The 18,721-nt window shown below is 39.6% G+C and overlaps 1 protein-coding gene across 1 annotated transcript; it reads right to left on the bottom strand.

The window, feature by feature from the left end:
- Positions 1–7,905: 7,905 nt before the first annotated feature.
- On the bottom strand, positions 7,906–17,079 carry LOC119648938. The gene is made up of 5 exons (XM_038050851.1): positions 17,010–17,079; positions 16,821–16,947; positions 8,537–8,829; positions 8,277–8,473; positions 7,906–8,131 (listed from the first exon to the last, which is right to left on the bottom strand). Exons 1-5 carry the CDS (start codon positions 17,022–17,024, stop codon positions 7,996–7,998), a joined length of 768 nt encoding a protein of 255 aa, XP_037906779.1. The 5' UTR covers positions 17,025–17,079; the 3' UTR covers positions 7,906–7,995.
- Positions 17,080–18,721: the final 1,642 nt, after the last annotated feature.

An 18,721-nucleotide genomic window follows, 5' to 3' on the forward strand; every position in this document is an offset into this window, starting at 1 on the left:
TTTAGGGATATCAAATTGGAGAACCTCGGAGCAAAACCGGAATGCCTGGAGTTCCTTAATAGGGCAGGCCTAGACCGAATACCGGTTGTTGCGCTGTTAATGATGATGATTTTAAAATTGAGTTTGTTGAATTTATGCTGAACGGTCTCCCGGTTTTGCGTCTCCCGCTGCCTATTGATTTCGCTTTCTAGACCGCCAGGACATCTATTCTATACTTTTGACCTTTTCGCGGTGCTGTAAGAGCGCCTGTTGTGAACAGTGGGTGCAAGTTTTAGGTTCAAAACTTGTTGTATTTTCGGTCCGATTCAGATTAGAGGCTCACATTTCAAAACAATGTAATACTATTAACAGAATGGCAATCCCTTGCACAGTACACGGTAAAAAAGTGCCAGCATCTTACGGAGACAGTCGATTATCGTTTTGCTATTACCACTAACAGATTAAAGAAGATGAGACGATAAGTACAGAGTCCTGAGTGTCCACAAAATCAACATTAGGCTTGGCACCCTGTAATGACTTATATGAATTTACGATTGTCAAAAGACCATCCTTAGTGACCGAAGACGACCAAAATGGGAGAGCTAACTGAAAAGCCCGAAAAGATAGCAAAATTGACCGTGACCGCATTCTATCGACACGTGCTTGCACACCTTTGTACTAGCCAGGCTCGGGAATGGGAGTCCTTTCAACGCTTCAATCAATGGGAATGGAAGTCCTTTCAACGCTTCAATCACTCATGTGCCATTGGATAAAATTCACATGTTTCTTCCGGTGCGTCGGTCCGCACCGAATCCTGAAAAATAAATTAAACACGAGATTCGTAAGACTCCGGGCCCGAGTGCCACAGTCAAAAAGGGGTGATCCACGACAGATGACATACTCGATTATTATTTCCCCTGCCTCAGATGTATATAGGTTCCCACCCTACCTTGACATCCTCAGGGCATGTTATTGGAGGATGACCCATAACTATTTGAGTTGCGCGAGGCCAGAGAAGGGTAGGGAAAGGGGAATCCTCAAATCAGAAGTGTGTAGAAATAATTCATTACTCCGTTTCTCCGTTCAATGAAGAAAAGAAAAAAACAGAATCGTAGAGAACAAAAGAAAAATATAAAACGATAAAATAGTAAATTATAGTAGAGGGTAAAATTAATATATAAAATAATAAATAAATGAAAAAACAAATAAAAGGAAGCCTAACCACAATTCAATAATCTAGAATAGAATTAGGTAATAAAGTAATAATAATAAAAACTTCGCCGCAGCCAGTCGCAAATCCGGTTGTGAAACGAAGAGGGATGGTAGCTTCAGTCTGAATGGCTGTACCCCACCGCAGCGTCTCAGAAGGTAGGTGAGGAAAGTGCAGGAACTTTGCAGTTTTGCAGATTACTCACTGAGGAAGTCATCATCCCACCTGGCAGTTAGGGATAAAACGCACCATTAAAAATGAGTAGAAGGAGAATTTTAAGGTCCAGTATTTATAACCGGCGGGAGTCGTCTGACATGGTGACTGAGCCGGACTTCCGTAATGGGCAGCACGGCGCTGAAACCACTAGTCGTGGGGCCGTTCGACGTCTAGGCGCGCACAATGACCAGGAACATTGCGCCGCCTGCTGCAGCTGTTTCGCCACAAGCAGCGGATGTGGACTGAAGAAATGAACCTCTTTATCATCCACTCCTACTACGAAATAATGGCGGGGGCAGGTACAACATCTTACCACTTCTTGTTCCACCAGAGATTCATCAGGCATTTCCCGCAATTCGCGCAAGAGCAGCGAGTCGCATACTCGCAGCGACATAATCTCGTCCATCATCAGGAAGCTTGTTCGACTTGATGTCATCGCGGAAACAGATGACCGAGAGTCGATGAGGGCAAAGGCGGCGGCATCAACAATTTAGGGCATACCCTTTGTAAACAAAAAAGTATTGGGCCTTATGAAAGATGAGAATATCGGAAAAATTATGACTGAATTCGTTGGTTTACGCTCAAAAATGTATGTCATTCGTGTAGCGGATGAAGATAAAGTGAAAAAATCTAAAAGTGTCAAAAGCTATGTTGTAAAAAAGAGATTATCATTTGATGATTTCATAGACTGTTAAAAAACAACACTCAAAAGAAGAGAAACCCCACACAATCTCAGAAACACAAGGTGAGTTCAGTAAGACAACTCAAAATTGTCCTGAGCGCTAACGACGATAAAAGGTTTATGATAAAAGATACTTTTAAATTTCTTCCGTGGGGTCGTTATAGTGTTATGAATGCAGGTATAAGTAATAAAGTAGCAAATAAGGAAATATTGTAAACTATAAAATGTTCTTTTAAATTAAAAATATGAATTACTTAATAAATTCAATAAATAAATTCGTTAGTTTATCATATTAGTTTTATTATTTTGAAGCTTAATATACCCTATACTTCCTTCAACAGATATTGAATAAGTAGCAGCTTTTCCATTCTCAAATAATAAATTAGATATAGATATAGTACGAACATACGGACTGGCCCGATTAGTCATCTTAAAAAGGGAAGACATTGAATTATGTATTTACTGGATACAAGTATATTGCAGCAGAAAATTATGCTCATACGGCTGACATGAATATTCCGCGTATATTGTAGTATTGTGCAGCAGGGAAAAATTAACAAAAAATTTCATATGCTGTTATTCATAATTAAACATTTACACACATGGGTCTCAGGCAACCTCTTTAGGAAAATTCTTATTCTAGCTTAAGTGGAGATGCTAATTGAAACTCAAAATAAAATATCTTAGCTCAGAACCAATCGCAAATTAACTGCTCTACATTGAGCTTTCAAATGGGATTGACAAAGGTAGCGCCATCTATTGAGTTGACAAATCACTGGAAATATCCACAGCGAAGAACGATGTTGCGAAACTATTTCACAATGTAAAGCATTATTACGTAATGGGGATTTTGGCGCAGAACCGGCATAGCTATACTACTTACCTTGTCACCAGCATGACCATTAATAAAAAGTCAAAGAGTACTCTTTATTACTTGAGAGCCAAAATGAACTCGAAGGTTATATCATAGTTTAAGGTAGAAGAGGCTATCCTGGAACATCAGGCCGTCAAAGTTTGGTTATCGCGCGCGAGTTAGGTATCAGTTTTCGACACTTCTAAACTAGTAACTATTACAAAGTATTGATTCTCTTCGATATTAGTATTATTACTCAGTAATTGTGATGGGTTCTGATAAATCAAGTAAGAAAGCCTTTATTTTGATAAACCTCATGTGATTTTCCCTTCATTTTGTCATTTTTTGAACAAGTCAAAATAAATAAGTTCTTTTCCTTAAGGGGAAAAAGGGCCGGAAAATGGATTTTTTTAATTTTTTTTTATACTGTACATGATTCTGATACGGTAAGAGAAATATTGTCAGAAAATTTGAGGCCATTGGGAGCTAAACTTTTCGAGTTATGGACAATTGAGCCTCCTTGACCTTAAGAAGACGAAAATCGCTTATGGAAAACAAAACGCAAAACCCAGGCCGCTTTTAAAAAATGAGAAAATTCGTAGGATGAAGTGAAAATATGCTTTGGACCAGCTGCAGGCGCGCTGTTTTATGGAGTTGGAATCGATTATTCTATGTAATCTAAAAAAAGTTTCTTCGACTTATCCATGGATCAAACTTTAATCGCGTTTTTTAGTCTGTTAAGTCAAATTTTTTCGAAAACCTCTGAACCGATTTCGCTTGAACTTTACACACTTATTTAATATACTAAATATTCAATGCTGAACAAAAGATTTATTTTTATTCCAATTATAACTTATTTTTTTAAATTAAAAAAGGAGCCCTTTTTGGCAAAAAAACGATTTTCATGTGCACCTTTACCAAAAATGCAAAAATGAATATTTTGTTAATTCTTCCATTCAAATTCAACATATGCACTAAAGAAATCTTTTTGTTCTTTTTTAATTTCGCAATTATGAGTTATCCTGACTACCAAATGGAAACTGTCTCTTCGAGCTGGCTCGGTTCTTAGCTTAATAGCTCTCAATACCTTTTTACGAAAATTTTGTATAAGTTAAAAGACGTTAGTTAATAAGATAAGGAAATGTTAAAAAAAAATCCCCTTTTCTTGTATTTCAGACCTTTTTTCCCTTAATTTTAATTTACAAAAGTGCTTCTAATAAACTTCACAGCTAGTCCCAGTTACGGTTTCTTTTACGTTGCAAAATTTACATATTTAGTTATAATACTAAAAATTCGGCTCTAGCTCCCACTAATAAACAAATAACAGGCACTCTTACTCAATGCTGGTAAAACAACCAAATTATTGTGTATAACGCCCACAAAAACGGAGGGAAAAGAGGCAGAAAACAGAATTTTTCGTAGTTGAAATCGAAAATAAAGCAAACTTGACTCATTAAAAGAAACATTTTTTTTCTATTTCAAACGAGTCTTGGTTACAAGGATCGCCGGGATCATGATCCTTTTCAAGATTTAAGAGAACGAGTAAAAGAAGGAAAATTAGAGAAGTTTATGCCATCCTAGGTGATGAAGTTATTGTTCATGCAGCTCAATCACTACTCCAAAGAAGTGGAAATAGAGATGCTTCACAGATACTCAAAAATATCAAAAATTCTCCAATACATTCCAATAAATGCAGGTGAGCATATTCGAAAGCAGACGAAATAATGTCCCCGCTTAAACCATTGGAAACTCTTCAATTTTTTATTGATGGCGATTTTACCGCACGACAATGAGAATTATTGAGGGAAGCGAATAAAAGCATTATCCTTGACGTAACCTTTTGTTAAGGACAAAAAAAATGTTACGTACCCAAGGACTCCTAGCAAAGTTTACATTATGCACTGTTCCTGAAAGAAGTGCTGATAGCGCCCAATGCCAATGAATGAAGGTCTTTAAAGATGATTCTGAATTGGGGTTATAATGGTTCTCAACAAAGAAAATGGAAGCAGAAATTTGATAGAAACCTCTTAATGAGTTCGTTGACGGAAAAAAAGCTGCGAAAGTTGTGTGCCAAAAACCAACGCCATCCTCAACAGAATTTAGGAGACGTAACTTAAATGTATATATATGCTTTTAGTATGTACACTATTCACTACTTTCTGATATGAATATTCGATATAAATTCGATAAATTTACACAAAAGAGACAAATTTGACCTACTATAAGTTCGTTATTATAGATTTGTTTTTTCTTTTATGTACCGCAATTTTACGGGGAGTTTTCACTCAATTTCGGAAAATAAAATAATTTGTTTGTGAACATCATAAAGGCTAAAGAAAAAGAAGAAGAAGATATCAAAACGAGAAGTCATGAAGTCATGAAGTACATGAACTATCATGATGCTGTTCAGAAATTTTGTTTCGATAGTTTCTGTGCATGGGTCCTTCAAGTAATTGGCTCCTGCGGGCCCCCGCACACCTCGTCTTTGTACTCAGTATTAAAACTAATATCGCCGCGGCCTTTCATTTGATAACCCATAACATGGCCATATTCGATGAGAAAGGATTTTTCATCTTTTAGGTATATGTCTCCCCCCCCCCCCCTAAAGTTCAACATGCAATAATATAATTCACCACATGTGTGGGCGTTTACAGTTCCTACCTTCTCTCTCAAATTGCATGTCAATCAGTACTGCCGTTTCTGAGAAAGGTGCGCGTGGCAAACAGACAGACAATGAATCGATTTTAATAATGTTTTGTTTTCCCTTCGAACATGGATTGATTTGTTGCCAATAATTAAAACCCCGCCGTAACTGGCACTGCGCTACTGGTTTATGCACTCATATCAGTAAAATACAAGACCTATTTATCACCTCTGCTACAACTCCTGGAGTGTCATCCCGGTCACGATAGGACCAGGTATCTACCGGTAAGGCTTCGTGACTAGAGCCACTTCCTATGAGCCCCATTGAAGACTCGGATCCGTTCGCGCTACTCGGGAACCTGGGAACGGCAGTCAGCAATGGTTCGAATGGAATCAGCCCTGTGTGGAGACCAACAATGAAAGCTTTCCGCCAGTCCAGCCTCTCTGCGTACGCAGGCATATTTATCGCAAAACTTAACGGGTACACTGACTGGAAAGTTTGATGGAAAAACGTAGGAGGAGTCTTTAACAACAAGCACTCACCAAACTCACTCAATACCGTTGACATTAAGCTAAAACTAAGGCATGGTTTGGGCGTCGTTTTCAATGGTAGGAGCTGAAGGTTTAAAACTCTTGGGGAACCAGCTAAGCACCCAAATGACCACATGGCTATGTTAACAAAATATCATCTCGGCAAGCTTTGAAAGATTTTAACTCGATGGTGACGGTAAAATGGCATTCGTCGTCAACAGCACAACAACCGATATCCAGCCAAGAACTGCCTTAATAAGGCATGAAAGGCATCCTGGTTTTGCACCATAGTTCACCAATTTGATATCTCTAAAAGCTGTCTGGCGTAGTGACCTACACCTAGCTTCATCTCGGGCAGAGTGTGTCACGTCTTCTTTTTCTACCATACGTAGTGCCCGCGTATCTATAAGACAATTACCTCCCCCTTCTCCACTTCCACGCTGTTCGAAACTTCAAAGTCGGATTTGATGTTGAACTTGGTTGTGATTCAAAGGTTTCGTCAATAATTGCGATAAGTTTTTTCCAATTTTTGACCTATAATATTTTTAGAGGTGAGAGTGATTTCTTGGTCATACAACAGCAGCCATCACCTACTGTCAACAGAGGAGGAAATAAGCTTCATCAAGTTCAAATTTACATTTTATGCCATTTCTACTATTTACTATACTATTTATGCCTTTTCCCTGAAAATTGTTAGAGTCCTCCAGGCAGTTTTATTTGTTATATAGTCAACAGGCAAAGCTTTGAAACAACGAGGTTACTTATTCTTTCCGATACCTTGCGTTTTAATGTTCTTTTCCATCATACTGCGGCGTCAACATGTCTTTGATGCTTCCCGTTCCTTTTGCTTTTTCATATTTAAGAACGTACATGTGTTCGGACACTATTTTGTAGTACAGGCCAGTTACGTCTGCATTGAACACTTCGGAGGATGGAAATTAAGCCGTGAGGGAGGGCCATATTTATTCATGCCAAAAAGTTGTACCTTCAAATTCGGCGCCACCTTGTTCTCCATTGGTTTTATCGTAAGAAATATGTTCTCTCTTCCTCCGACGGTGGAATGACGCTCCCGTCATCATAAAATTATCCTTTCACATTTTCGCCGAATTCGCCGGCTTTTTGCTGAAATAGCGTGCTTATCCCTATCTTTCACAGATCATCCTCTCAACAAGCGTCCACCATTAACATACTTTCTGAACTTCAAATGTAATAACGTGCTATTATCAACTCTATTTGAGCAGATATCGCAACTGAGAGTATTTTGAAGCCTAAGCCCTATATGCTGGAATCATCATAACTTTTTTTAGATTTGTTGGTAGGTTAGTTCGAAGCCCCTTTGTAACCAGTGTCAAAACTATCATAACATCAGATTTGAAAGCCGCTAATCTAGGCATTTAATCTGGCACTGGAGTACCTCTATTCGGCTCTTGGCTTTATTCGATGAAAAAAGTGTGGAGCAATATAATTCACAGCATTTATGGATGTTACAGTTCCAATCTTTCTACCAAACTTCGTGTCTTTCTTGATAGTGCGTATGATAGACAGACAAACAAAACCTGAAAAACGAGCTTAGTACTCTCTAAAAACAAGTTTCTCAACTGAAACTGCCCAACTTAGATACAGAATCAATTTGAGTGTTCTTCTTGTCAATTGAGAAAGAACTCCCTCCCCTATCTATGTACTATACATATTTTAATGGGATGTTAATTTCACTGAAATATCCAGTTGAGTGTCATCAACGATATTAAAAATATATCTTTACTTTTTTTTTGAAGAAAAAACAAAACAATGTAACTTCTATCAAAAACTTTAATAATTGTCAAAAAATAAAAAGCTTCACAAGGCGATTTGGTGATGTTTGCTCAAATTTTCGGCATTGCATTATGATGCTTTATTTGTACATTCGTACCCTGATTGGCAAACACGCAACTGAGGATTGAACTTATGGCCTTTGTTCAGACACTGCAGTTGAAGAATACTATATGCTCCTGAGTCAGCTTTTGTGCATTTATAGTATCTGCATAAGAAATTGGAAAATATTCATATTAGGAAATAAAAAAGTGTCTAATTTAAGTATCATTTAATTTGAAAGATACTTTTTACTATAAACGGTTCGGAATGAAATCCAAACTTGCATATTTAAAACTGAATTTGATACTCACGTAGAGCAAGTTGTATCGGTGGTATTCGGGAATAACCCATCAGAAGTGCATACAGGTTGTCCAGTGCCATTATTATTACCTCCATTATTTCCATTTCCTCCATTATTTCCATTTCCTCCATTATTTCCAGTTCCACCATCATTTCCGGTTCCTCCATCATTCCCATTCCCGCAACCTGGAGCAGTGCAGTCAAGATCCTAAAAAAAAACCCAATAAAATAAATGCATGTGTGCAATACATTGCTAGAGTGGATCTCTTACTAGTTTTTGATCTGTGCAGATATCTGTAACTTCATCGTCCATAAATGCTGCTTGGCAATAAGGTCTGTCCGGAGGGCAAATGTATTTTAAGGCCGTCAGTACCTTACCACCATTGCAGATAGAATATTCCGTCTCACTGATGCAAACCCTGTTGACTTTATCGTCCACACATTCATTACAGGAACCCCTCTTTCCAGCCACCGTATTCTTACAAAGAGGCTCCCCATTTGCAGTGCATATGTCGATCACGTCAGCACAAACTGTTCCCAGTGGACATTCCAAAGCTTCGTCATCTTAAAATCATAATGTTTAAGTTTACCTTTATTTTTTCATTTCAAAAAACGATATCTATATTATCGTAGATACAGTACATGGTTGCCGTATATATTCCAATAGAAGAGCAGGGCGTGTACCACGCATAAGCGTTAAGGCAGACCTCGATCTCATCAACCTGTATCAGAAACAACACTAGAGCGTGAACAACCCAATACAAATACAGGCAAATTCACAAGTCAAATAAAGTCGCCCTTATGCCAGAGGTGAATGTTTAGGGATAGTAGACAGAAGATTGTCATCGCATGAAAGAACCTTATGAAAGTTCCTGGGAAGAAAGTGGTTTGTAAAACATTGTACAAGGAATTCTAAACTAACAGAATTGCAGGATTCAACGATAAAAACGCCCATAGGGGCCATAACGAGGCACAGGTAGCCACTAACAGCTCTCTGGCGGAGGCAGCAATTGAACTAACACACCCAGCTCTGGTATGTATGGTACCGTGTTGGGTTAGAAATATAGTAGCAGTTGCTGTTAAACATTTATATGCTTCACACAAGGAACCTGGGTTGTGGATATCGAAGTCCCCAAAAGCTTCTGCATGTAATTTCAAAAATTTCTTGGCTTCTCTGGTCAATGGTGATGGTGATTGGACAACAGTGAAATTAGCCATAAACACTCAACAGTGAGATAAGAATGTTCTGCGGTGTTCTGCTTATTTCCTTCTCGAAGAAGGAGAAGATACGTAACTTTTCTTTAGCTATATGTAATGATGTATATATATGGTTGCCATTTACACCTTGGTTTGGGCCTTTCCGTTCTTTTGGAAGACATCACCAACTCTCGTGTTCGGACACTCCTTCAAAAGTTCAACCAGATTACTACCGATTGTAATCTCTCAAAACCAGTGAAGCATAATGTGCAGCACCACATTAACACTACAGGGTATCTGCAGGCCCTCAAACAGTTGTTGATCTTTCCCACTGCATATGGTCCCAAAGCCAAATGGCGAATGGCGCCCCTGTGGGGATTACAGAAGGCTAAATGCACAGACTGTTCCTGACCGATATCCAATTCCCCTCATCCAGGACTTTGCGCATCACCTTGCGAATTGCCGCATCTTTTCGACCTTGGACTTAGCCAAGACTTATCACCAAATCCCAGTAGCTCCTGAAGACATTCCAAAGACGGCAATATGCACACCCTTTGGACTCTTCGAGTTCACCCGGATGACTTTCGGATTGTGCAATGCAGCGCAAACCTTTCAAAGGTTCATTCACTCAGTCCTGCGGAACCTCGATTTCTGTTTCGTATATTTGGATGATGTTTTGTTCGCTTCTTCCACTGAGTCTTAGCGCATCTCGAGTGCATTTTTCAACGTCTCTTTGAGGCCGGTTTAGTCCTAAACATTGAGAAATGCAAATTCCTTCAAAAACAGGTGAGATGCCTCGGCCACTCCATTTCCCCTGAAGGAATACAGCCCGACCCAGACAAGGTGCAAGCGATAACAAGCTTCCCGCGTCCAAAGATAGTGAAGGAGTTGAGGAGGTTCTTGGGCATGCTAAACTTCTACCGTCATTTCCTGCCCAAGGCCGCCCATCACCAGTCCGTTTTGAACGCGTACTTGTCTGGCCCCAAAACTAAGGACACACGAGAGATCGTGTGGTCTGAAGAGGCTATCCGCGCGTTTGACAAATCCGGTCAACAACTGGCCGACGCTACACTCTTGGCATTTCCTCTGCAAGATGCACCCCTAGCCGTTTTTGTTGATGCCTCTGACATCGCAGTAGGTGCTGCTCTTCACCAAAAGGTGGATCACGTCTGGCAGCCGTTGAGCTTCTTTTCGAAACAGTTGAATCCCGCTCAACGGAACTATAGTACCTACGATCGCGAACTGCTCGCCGCGTACTTGAGCATCAAATACTTCCATTTCTCCCTAGAAGGCCGGCCGTTCACAGTGTTCACGGACCATAAGCCTCTCACGTTGAAACAAAAGCCCGGCAAAGCGTCCCCTCGTCAGCTTCGACACCTGAGCTTTATAAGCCAATTTACGTCAGACATCCAGCACGTGTCCAGCAAGGACAACATAGTTGCTAACGCTTTGTCTCCTGTCTCCAAGGTTAACATCCCCACCTCACTCGATTTCTCGGCTATTGCCAAGGCGCAGGAGGATAACACAGCACTTCAGAGCCTCAAATCCAACCCCAAATACAAATTTCGGGAGTTGCCCATCTTCGGCTCAAACCTCTCGACTCGGAAAAGGGACCTCGGCCATACATTCCGGCCACCTTTCGCAAGGAATTGTTCAACGTAGTTCACGACTTGACGCATCCAGGCATCAGGACAACAAATCGGCTAGTCACCGAGAAATACTTCTGGCCCTCCATGAATAAGCATGTCAATTCCTGGGTCAGAGAGTGCATCGCATGCCAGAAGTGTAAAGTCTCCAGGCATGTAAGGAAAGAAGTGGGCTCATTCCCCCGCACTACCAAGCGTTTCCACACGATACACCTCGACATAATAGAGCCTTTGCGAGACTCGCACGGTTACAAGTATTGCCTTACAATCATCAACAGGCTCACGCGGTGGCCTGAGGCAATACCTCTGAAAGACATTACGGCGCAATCTTGTGCCGAAGCCCTTACTGAAAGAGGGAAGGTGAAAAGGGTCCACATCTGCAACTGTTATGCTTCATCCAGTGCTACACTTGCCGAGTATGAGCATATGCTGAGCGCTCTGGTTTTGGATGCAAGAGAACGTTGATCGACCATAATAGAAGGTGGTTCTCATGAATGTTAGGGCCTTGGGCACTTTTAGGGGAATGAGGCTGGGGTCTATAATAGACCTGACATACGTTAGTGCCCTTTTAGCCAGAAGAGTCACTTGACGTGCTCGAGCTCCAAAAAGAATTCTCGCAGAATGCCGGATGGTTTGCTCGGCTAGACGGCGAAAGTTTTTAAGGAGAACACATTTTCCGCCGCGATCAAACCCCTAATGCTTCAGCCAGAGAAAAATCGCCCCAAATCACCCGATGGGTGATAGAAGCATGCCATGCTACTATGAGCAGAAGGCGATTGTTCCCCAGTAAGCAACCCAACTACTGATGGAACAACGAAATCGCAAGTTTGCGCGCCCGATCTTTCCAGGCAAGAAGGCTTTACCAGAGACTCAGAGAAAAGTTCGATGTTGACAGTTGAGAGATAAAAGAAAGACAGTAAAAAGAACTGCTTCAGCCAGCCTTAGGGCGAAACCTACTGACTGGTAATGAACAGGCTGCGGAGATCACCCCAGATGAGCTGTCCGTGCCTCTTGAAACAGATCGTTGCCACTCAGTTCCCTCACCACAAAAATAAGGGAAGGCAAGCGGTCGTCCAGTTAAATGAAGGCTTAAATTACCTTTAGTAGCTGTGGAGGAGATGCGGTAAATATGTGATAGCATCGGTGAAAACAAGGCCCAGGTTTAAACGGCATCCTTAATGGAGCTTTGAACCTTGCAGTAGAGACTAGGCGCGCCTAAAAGAAGGAAGATTCCCTGTCCAATGGAAAAAGCAAAAGTCGGTGTTGCTTTCCAAACTTAACAAGCCACCTGGAGGCCCAACATAATATCATCCTATCTGCTTGCTGGTTACAATTAGGAAGATGATAGGGAGAGTCATCTACAGCTGACTCCTACCCATCATCGCTTATCGCAACGCCAATCTGATTTCCGGCGTGCCCACCCTACGGTGGATGCAATAAGCATGATAGTAGACATGGCAAAATAAGCACTTGTTTCTGTCGGCTGCTCTGCTGTATTGGCGATGGATGTAAAAAACGCATTCACCTCGGCCAACTGGAACCGAATTAAAGCGGCGTTGACTGACATAGGAGCCCCCATGTATTTAACGAATCAGGTGGAAAATTACCTCTCAAAGAAGATTGTCTGGTACGTAACAGATGAGGGCCGAAAAGAGTATATTGTCACAGCGAAGTACCACAAGGATCAGGTCTTCTGTTGTGGAATATCATGTATAATAGGGTACTTGCTCTTCTCGTCCCAGAAGAGACTACGATTGTTGGCTTTGCAGATGACCTAGCTATGTTTATTATAGTAAAATACCCAGAAGATGTCGAGATTTACACGACGGAAACAGTGAGAGCTGTAGAGATCTGGGGAGCCGGGCAGATCTTGACGGACGCGAAAACGGAAGCGGTCTAAATAACGAATCGCATGAAAAAGAGCACTGTGAAAGTGGAAGTTGGTGAATATATGATCATATCAAAACCGGCTATCAAATACCTGGGGGTGATAATTGACCCCACTCTGAGCTGTAGGGAACATCTAGAGAATACATGCCACAACACTTGCAAAAATGTTACCTAATATTAGTGGGCCGAAACAGTGCCGGAGGTTGCTTCTAGCCTTAGTGATCTGGCTTTACTCGTCACCTGTTTGGTCAGAGGCGCTTGCAAACTCCCAGAGACAGAAGCAGGTGAATTCGATTTATCGACTGATGGCTTTGTGAGTTTGCAGTGCTCTTAGAACCACCCCCAGGTGAGGCAGTATTGATGGTGGTGGGATGATCCGTATCGACATTCTGGCGAAAGAAATGAGTGTACTGTACCAAGCAATACGTATGGAGGGGCACACAGAGCGTAAAAGTCGCATGATCTCTGGCAACGCAGATGGGATGTGTCTATGACAAGTTGGTGGACGCACAGGTTCATTTCCAACATTAGGGTGTCTCTTAAGCGGAAACATGAGGAACCTAACTACCCATTTCCCCAGGGGACATAATGATTGCTACAGCAGTATTTACACCGCCTTAGATAGGATGATTTGCCGAATTGTCCTAGAAGCGGTGGCATACCGGCGGCTCCAGGGTGTGTGGTGTTCCTCTGCACAAGATTCGCAATGGAGAGGAGGAACCTTAACCAACTTAGTTGCTTAGATGCTGTGGTCGAAGGAGAATTGGCTTACGGTTGACTCCGTAACCATGAAAATAAATGAGGAATAGTTGAAGGAGAAAAGAAAGGGGAAAGCCGAAGGGAGCAGAAGGACGACGGCCTAAAGTCAAACTCACACCGCGAAGTAATACCTAAATGGTCGTCTCGCAGGGCTGAGGGTGAAGAGACCGGCGATGGTTTTTACTGGGTGCAGCGGAGCAAGAGCGGATTTTTCTTCAAAAATTTTCCACCACCGCATATGAACAAAAAAAGTACCAATAATAAACAGTAATAATAAAAGGCAGAAATAAAAAGCTGTATTAGATAGAATTATTTTTTGAAAATAGAAAAACCTTAAAGATCAAATTATGTCCTCGATAAAAAAAACATACAATTTACTTATCCCTTCTCACTACGAACCGAATATCATAGGTGATATTCTCCAAACTACCAAACTTTTATACATCGCCTCTACATATATACAAACACGGCAATATAGGCGATGTTAAATTTAAAGCATGAATCCATTCTTTAGCTATCAACCATACAAACGCAATCACTCCAACCCAGTGTCATATTCAGCTACTATAAATCCCTTCATAACTTAGAAACCGTTTTCAAACAGGATTTTGGTTAACAAATTCCGATTCAGATTATGGATCATTACAAAAATACAGAGTTGCCAAAGGACACTTCCGACGTAAAGAAAGAGGCTTTCTATAAGCAACTACTCGCAGGGCAGGGAAACTGTCCTGGAGGTAACGATGACTTTGTGGTAAGTGGCGAGAATGGCAAAGTGAGCTCTGATAACAAACGGAGAGAAGCCACTCTCTTGATAACCATAACAATAATTATGACAAGTTTGTAAATATCTGTAACCTTCACCGACACAATGTTCGATCGCAGGGCCTGCCAGAAAATTTTGACAAAACAGCAGAGTAAATCCGCTCAATTACCTCAGCCTGGAAAGAGACTAGCAATTCATGATCGCTTGCCACGTGACACAGCATCCGCAAGAGCGAAGAACTTTAACATCCCAACAAGAGCCGATTCGATGATCCGCTTAAAACTCAGCAATAGGAAACCTTTTCCTGCTGCATGGATGGGATAAATTCGAAACCATATTTTTAAGGTTTTATGTGGAACACATGTGAATGGAGGGTGCAAATGTTTTTTTCATAAAATGTGGCCATGTGGGGTATCAAATGAAAGACTTAGTACTTTTCAAAACTGGTTCAATATTTTATTATGGGTGAAACATAGGGAAGTGAGGGCTCAAAATATGACCCACAAAAAGTGTAACAAGTTTCGTTCTCAGAGCCTACCCAACCGAAAAATCGGAAAAAAAAATCACAGTGGTGTGTCTCTACTAAATCTAGACCTCTAAATACATTCGGTTCCGATATCTTCACAAATAAAGTTAATAATAGTATATTTCCACGTTTTAGAAATTTACCTGGCAACCCCCATTATGTTCACCCCAGAAGTACAAAATTTGGCATAGGTGTAATGAAGAACATAATGCATAATTTGGTCAAGTTTGAAAAAAAAATACAACTATTATTAACAAAGTTATAGGGGGTGAAACTTTGCCATTTTTTATGAATATCGTGCATTCTACAACGTGTATGACGTCATCATCACATATCAATTCATCCATACCATAACGAAATGAGTTCTTATGAATGGGGTCGCAAAGAATTATTTTGTTTTAGTTTTTTAGTCATTTGTATATGAATATCAATTACTCCAACCAGACATGTGTGTACATTGGCATACAGTATATGCGTGCTAATGAAATTTACTGGTAGTGTCTAATTCAGATAGATATATTTGGACATTAAACCAGCCGTATTTGATATGCATACTATATATGTGCATATGTATGCGTTTGTGCACGAAGTAAATCGGAAATATGGGTACGAGTTTATATACGTGCACATAAATGTACAGTATTCGGAAATAGGCAGTTTGTTTGTTTAAGGTGAGCGTAATATCTATAGCTGTAATATGTACGTATGTTTTGTAGTTTGGGAAAATATGAAGGAATAGGTTGGATTTGTAGCTATATACGGATAGAAAAATGTGCGTTGAAGTTTCTTACATAAGATGAACACAAAACCTTTATATCCGAAGCACGAGCTTCCGGTTGCTTTTATCTTTGCTGAAAGATGATGCTGATCAAGTAAACAGAAATTGCTGCAAACATAAAAGAAGCACCACTGTAGATCTCGAGAGTGGTGCCTTCCACGGGCAGTCAGTCATGACAGGCAGTTGTAAATCTATTTGGGTTATTTCTGGAACAAACAGCCGCGAAGGAACATCAACAAAAGTTATAATTGACAATGGGAGACGACACGTCCCTCATACTGTAATCGAGTTTTTTAATAGGCACGACATCAAAACTGTATCGTTCGGGCATAGAACTATGTGATTTTTGGCTATTCCTCGAAGTTATGTTTGCCCCTAATGGGGCGAGGGACAAGTAATAGCGTTAATTTGAATAAAAAACATGTTAATTTAGAAGACTCTCACTTATTTACTAATCGTAGATCTCTCGTAGATATTTTTCAGAGAAGCAAAAAAGGACGATCGTTATTATCTTAGAGTTCTGTAAGTGGAAGTGTCTTTGTGTGTTGTCGCAGTAGTCTGTAGTGTCCCCCATGCTGCCATGATCGGTTCAATTTTTTGTGAAGGTTCCAGTCTCTTCCTGTTTTCAGAAGGTTCATCTTTTCTCAAACACCACGACTATGGTGATGACATTCCTTGGTCTATAAGGCAATTGACTCTACATTTAGGGAAAATAAATGTTAACAAAACTAACGTTATATTATGAAAAGTAAACATTATCCTGGGGGAAACGCAGGAGTTCAATAGACAAAGGTATCTATTCTCGAACACACTAACTGCACAAAGATGGTTTGTCATTCAACATCTTTCAACAGCTTTCCATAAATTTCACCAAGTACCAAACAAATAATTTACCATTTAGAATTCAATTGTAACATATCTAGGTAACTGCAATCAGGCTAATTATATAAAATTGACATTGAAATTACAAAAACAAACAACAAAACTGTTTACCAGTGTAATCTAGTGAAAACTTGAATTTCGTCTTCGAAATGCAGATAACCTTGGAAAATGTGCCCACAGTTTCCCAATCACATTGCGTTTGGGCGTAGCTAAGCCCCAAGATGCAACCAAGAACGACCTTGATGAAAGACCTTGTTAATTTTATATCAATTCTAAACAAAACGGAGATATGTATTATACCAGAATAAACTTCATCACTACACTTTTTTCAATTTCCACTGAAGAACTTCACTATTATGGGAATGACAAAGCATTTTCTCTGATGGTTCTCCTTTTATATTCGGTATGTTATCACTCCAGATTCATATCTAATCTTTTAGGGGAACGACCACACAAACAATCCGAAATAAAAGATGTGGTAAAATGTAAACACACTTTATTCCAATATTTACTCGAAACAATAGTCAAAAACTAGCTTTCCTTATGAATCTAAATATATCAATTTTAGCTTATGCAAGAATGCAGTCTTGCGCCAATGACTTTCCTAAAAATATAAAGGTTTATTTCAAGGGCATTTCCCTCTAAACGTTACTTAAATTTGCATTAAATTTTCAACTCGTTTGTGACCTACTAATCTAGTATTAAGCTCGAAGCTAAGAAGCACATTTCTGCTGTTATGGCCTGATTCAATCTTCTCTATTTGATTGAACAAGATTTTCCATTGAAATTGAAAATAGACTCACCTCCCTTGCAGTCTTGCCTTCACCCTCAAAGAAATAGATTTCTTTTTTCTCCCATTGAATTCCTAATATTTGTAAATTTTCCACAATTGGGCCCATGAGTTGTACATGTCATTGGAAAATTAACATAATAGGGCAACTTTTATCAACTTTGCAGGCTTGTAAGTTTAAAGTACCGTTACAATATTGCATTTTGCAATTAAAATGAAAAATCTGCTTTAGAATTTCATTAAAGTTTGAGCAGATATTTATAGGAAATTTTACATAGTTTCCGAAAATGATATAAAATCCGGTGTAGATGTTTAAGGGAGTGGAAAATTGTGATTTTATTGGGTAGGACAAAGTTTTTAACCATCGTCAGCGGGATAGCCTATATAACCCCCTTTCTCAGAGGTAGACAATTTTATATTTAAAATAATTTCAGAAATCGATTCAACGATCAATTCTAGGCAAAAAAAGTTTTATGCAAATTTGTTAGGTAAGTAGTAGTTTTAAAGTTGTTTTTGTATAGAAAAAATGCATGTTTTTAAACTATTTTTCGTAAATAACTCGGAAACTATATGTTTTATGGGTAAGTAATAAGTAACAGCAACAAAACATATTTAATACCAAACAGAATGAACCTCTTTATTTTTTTACAGGTGGATTCAGTTATGGCTACGATAAAATTCTGTGGCGTAAATAATAACGGAGTTATAATCAAGATAATGTAATTACTTGATTTTTTGACATAAAAAATCAACAAGTCGAAAACCGGAAGTTCGGCTCTTCAAGTATTGTTTTTGTTGATATTTTGGGTAAGAATACCTGGGCCATTGTGTTGTTCCAATTATACATAGCTCGAAATGTATGTACGTTAAATATACCCTATATTCAATTCAACGTAGTACTGACATTTTATCCCGTGGGGAGTAGTAATTTGAAATGAAAAGGGCAACTTTGAGCTACTGTAGCTTTGTTAGTTATAGCAGAATTTCAACCAAACTTCCCAATATGCTGCTGCCAAGTAAAGTCTGTCTCACTCACAATCTTACACAGCTAGAATGAACTCAAGGGGTGGTTCGCAGTAAACTTCCAAAACATAATAATATGCTATTATCAATTTTATTTGAACAAGTATCGTAACTCAATTTTTTGGTTTTGTGTGAAACATAACATTATTAGAATATATGTACATATGTATGCTTTTGTGCACGAAGTAAATCTTAAATA

Source organism: Hermetia illucens, chromosome 2 (assembly GCF_905115235.1).
Source record: "Hermetia illucens chromosome 2, iHerIll2.2.curated.20191125, whole genome shotgun sequence".
NCBI classification, from domain to species: domain Eukaryota; kingdom Metazoa; phylum Arthropoda; class Insecta; order Diptera; family Stratiomyidae; genus Hermetia; species Hermetia illucens.

Excerpts from the sequence above, each read along its gene's own strand:
- LOC119648938 (XM_038050851.1), bottom strand. Across the intron at positions 8,830-16,820 it reads GTTTTCACTAGATTACACTG|ATGACGAAGCTTTGGAATGT; the intron begins GTAAACAGTTTT and ends TATGATTTTAAG. Across the intron at positions 8,132-8,276 it reads ACCGATACAACTTGCTCTAC|ATACTATAAATGCACAAAAG; the intron begins GTGAGTATCAAA and ends TTTCTTATGCAG.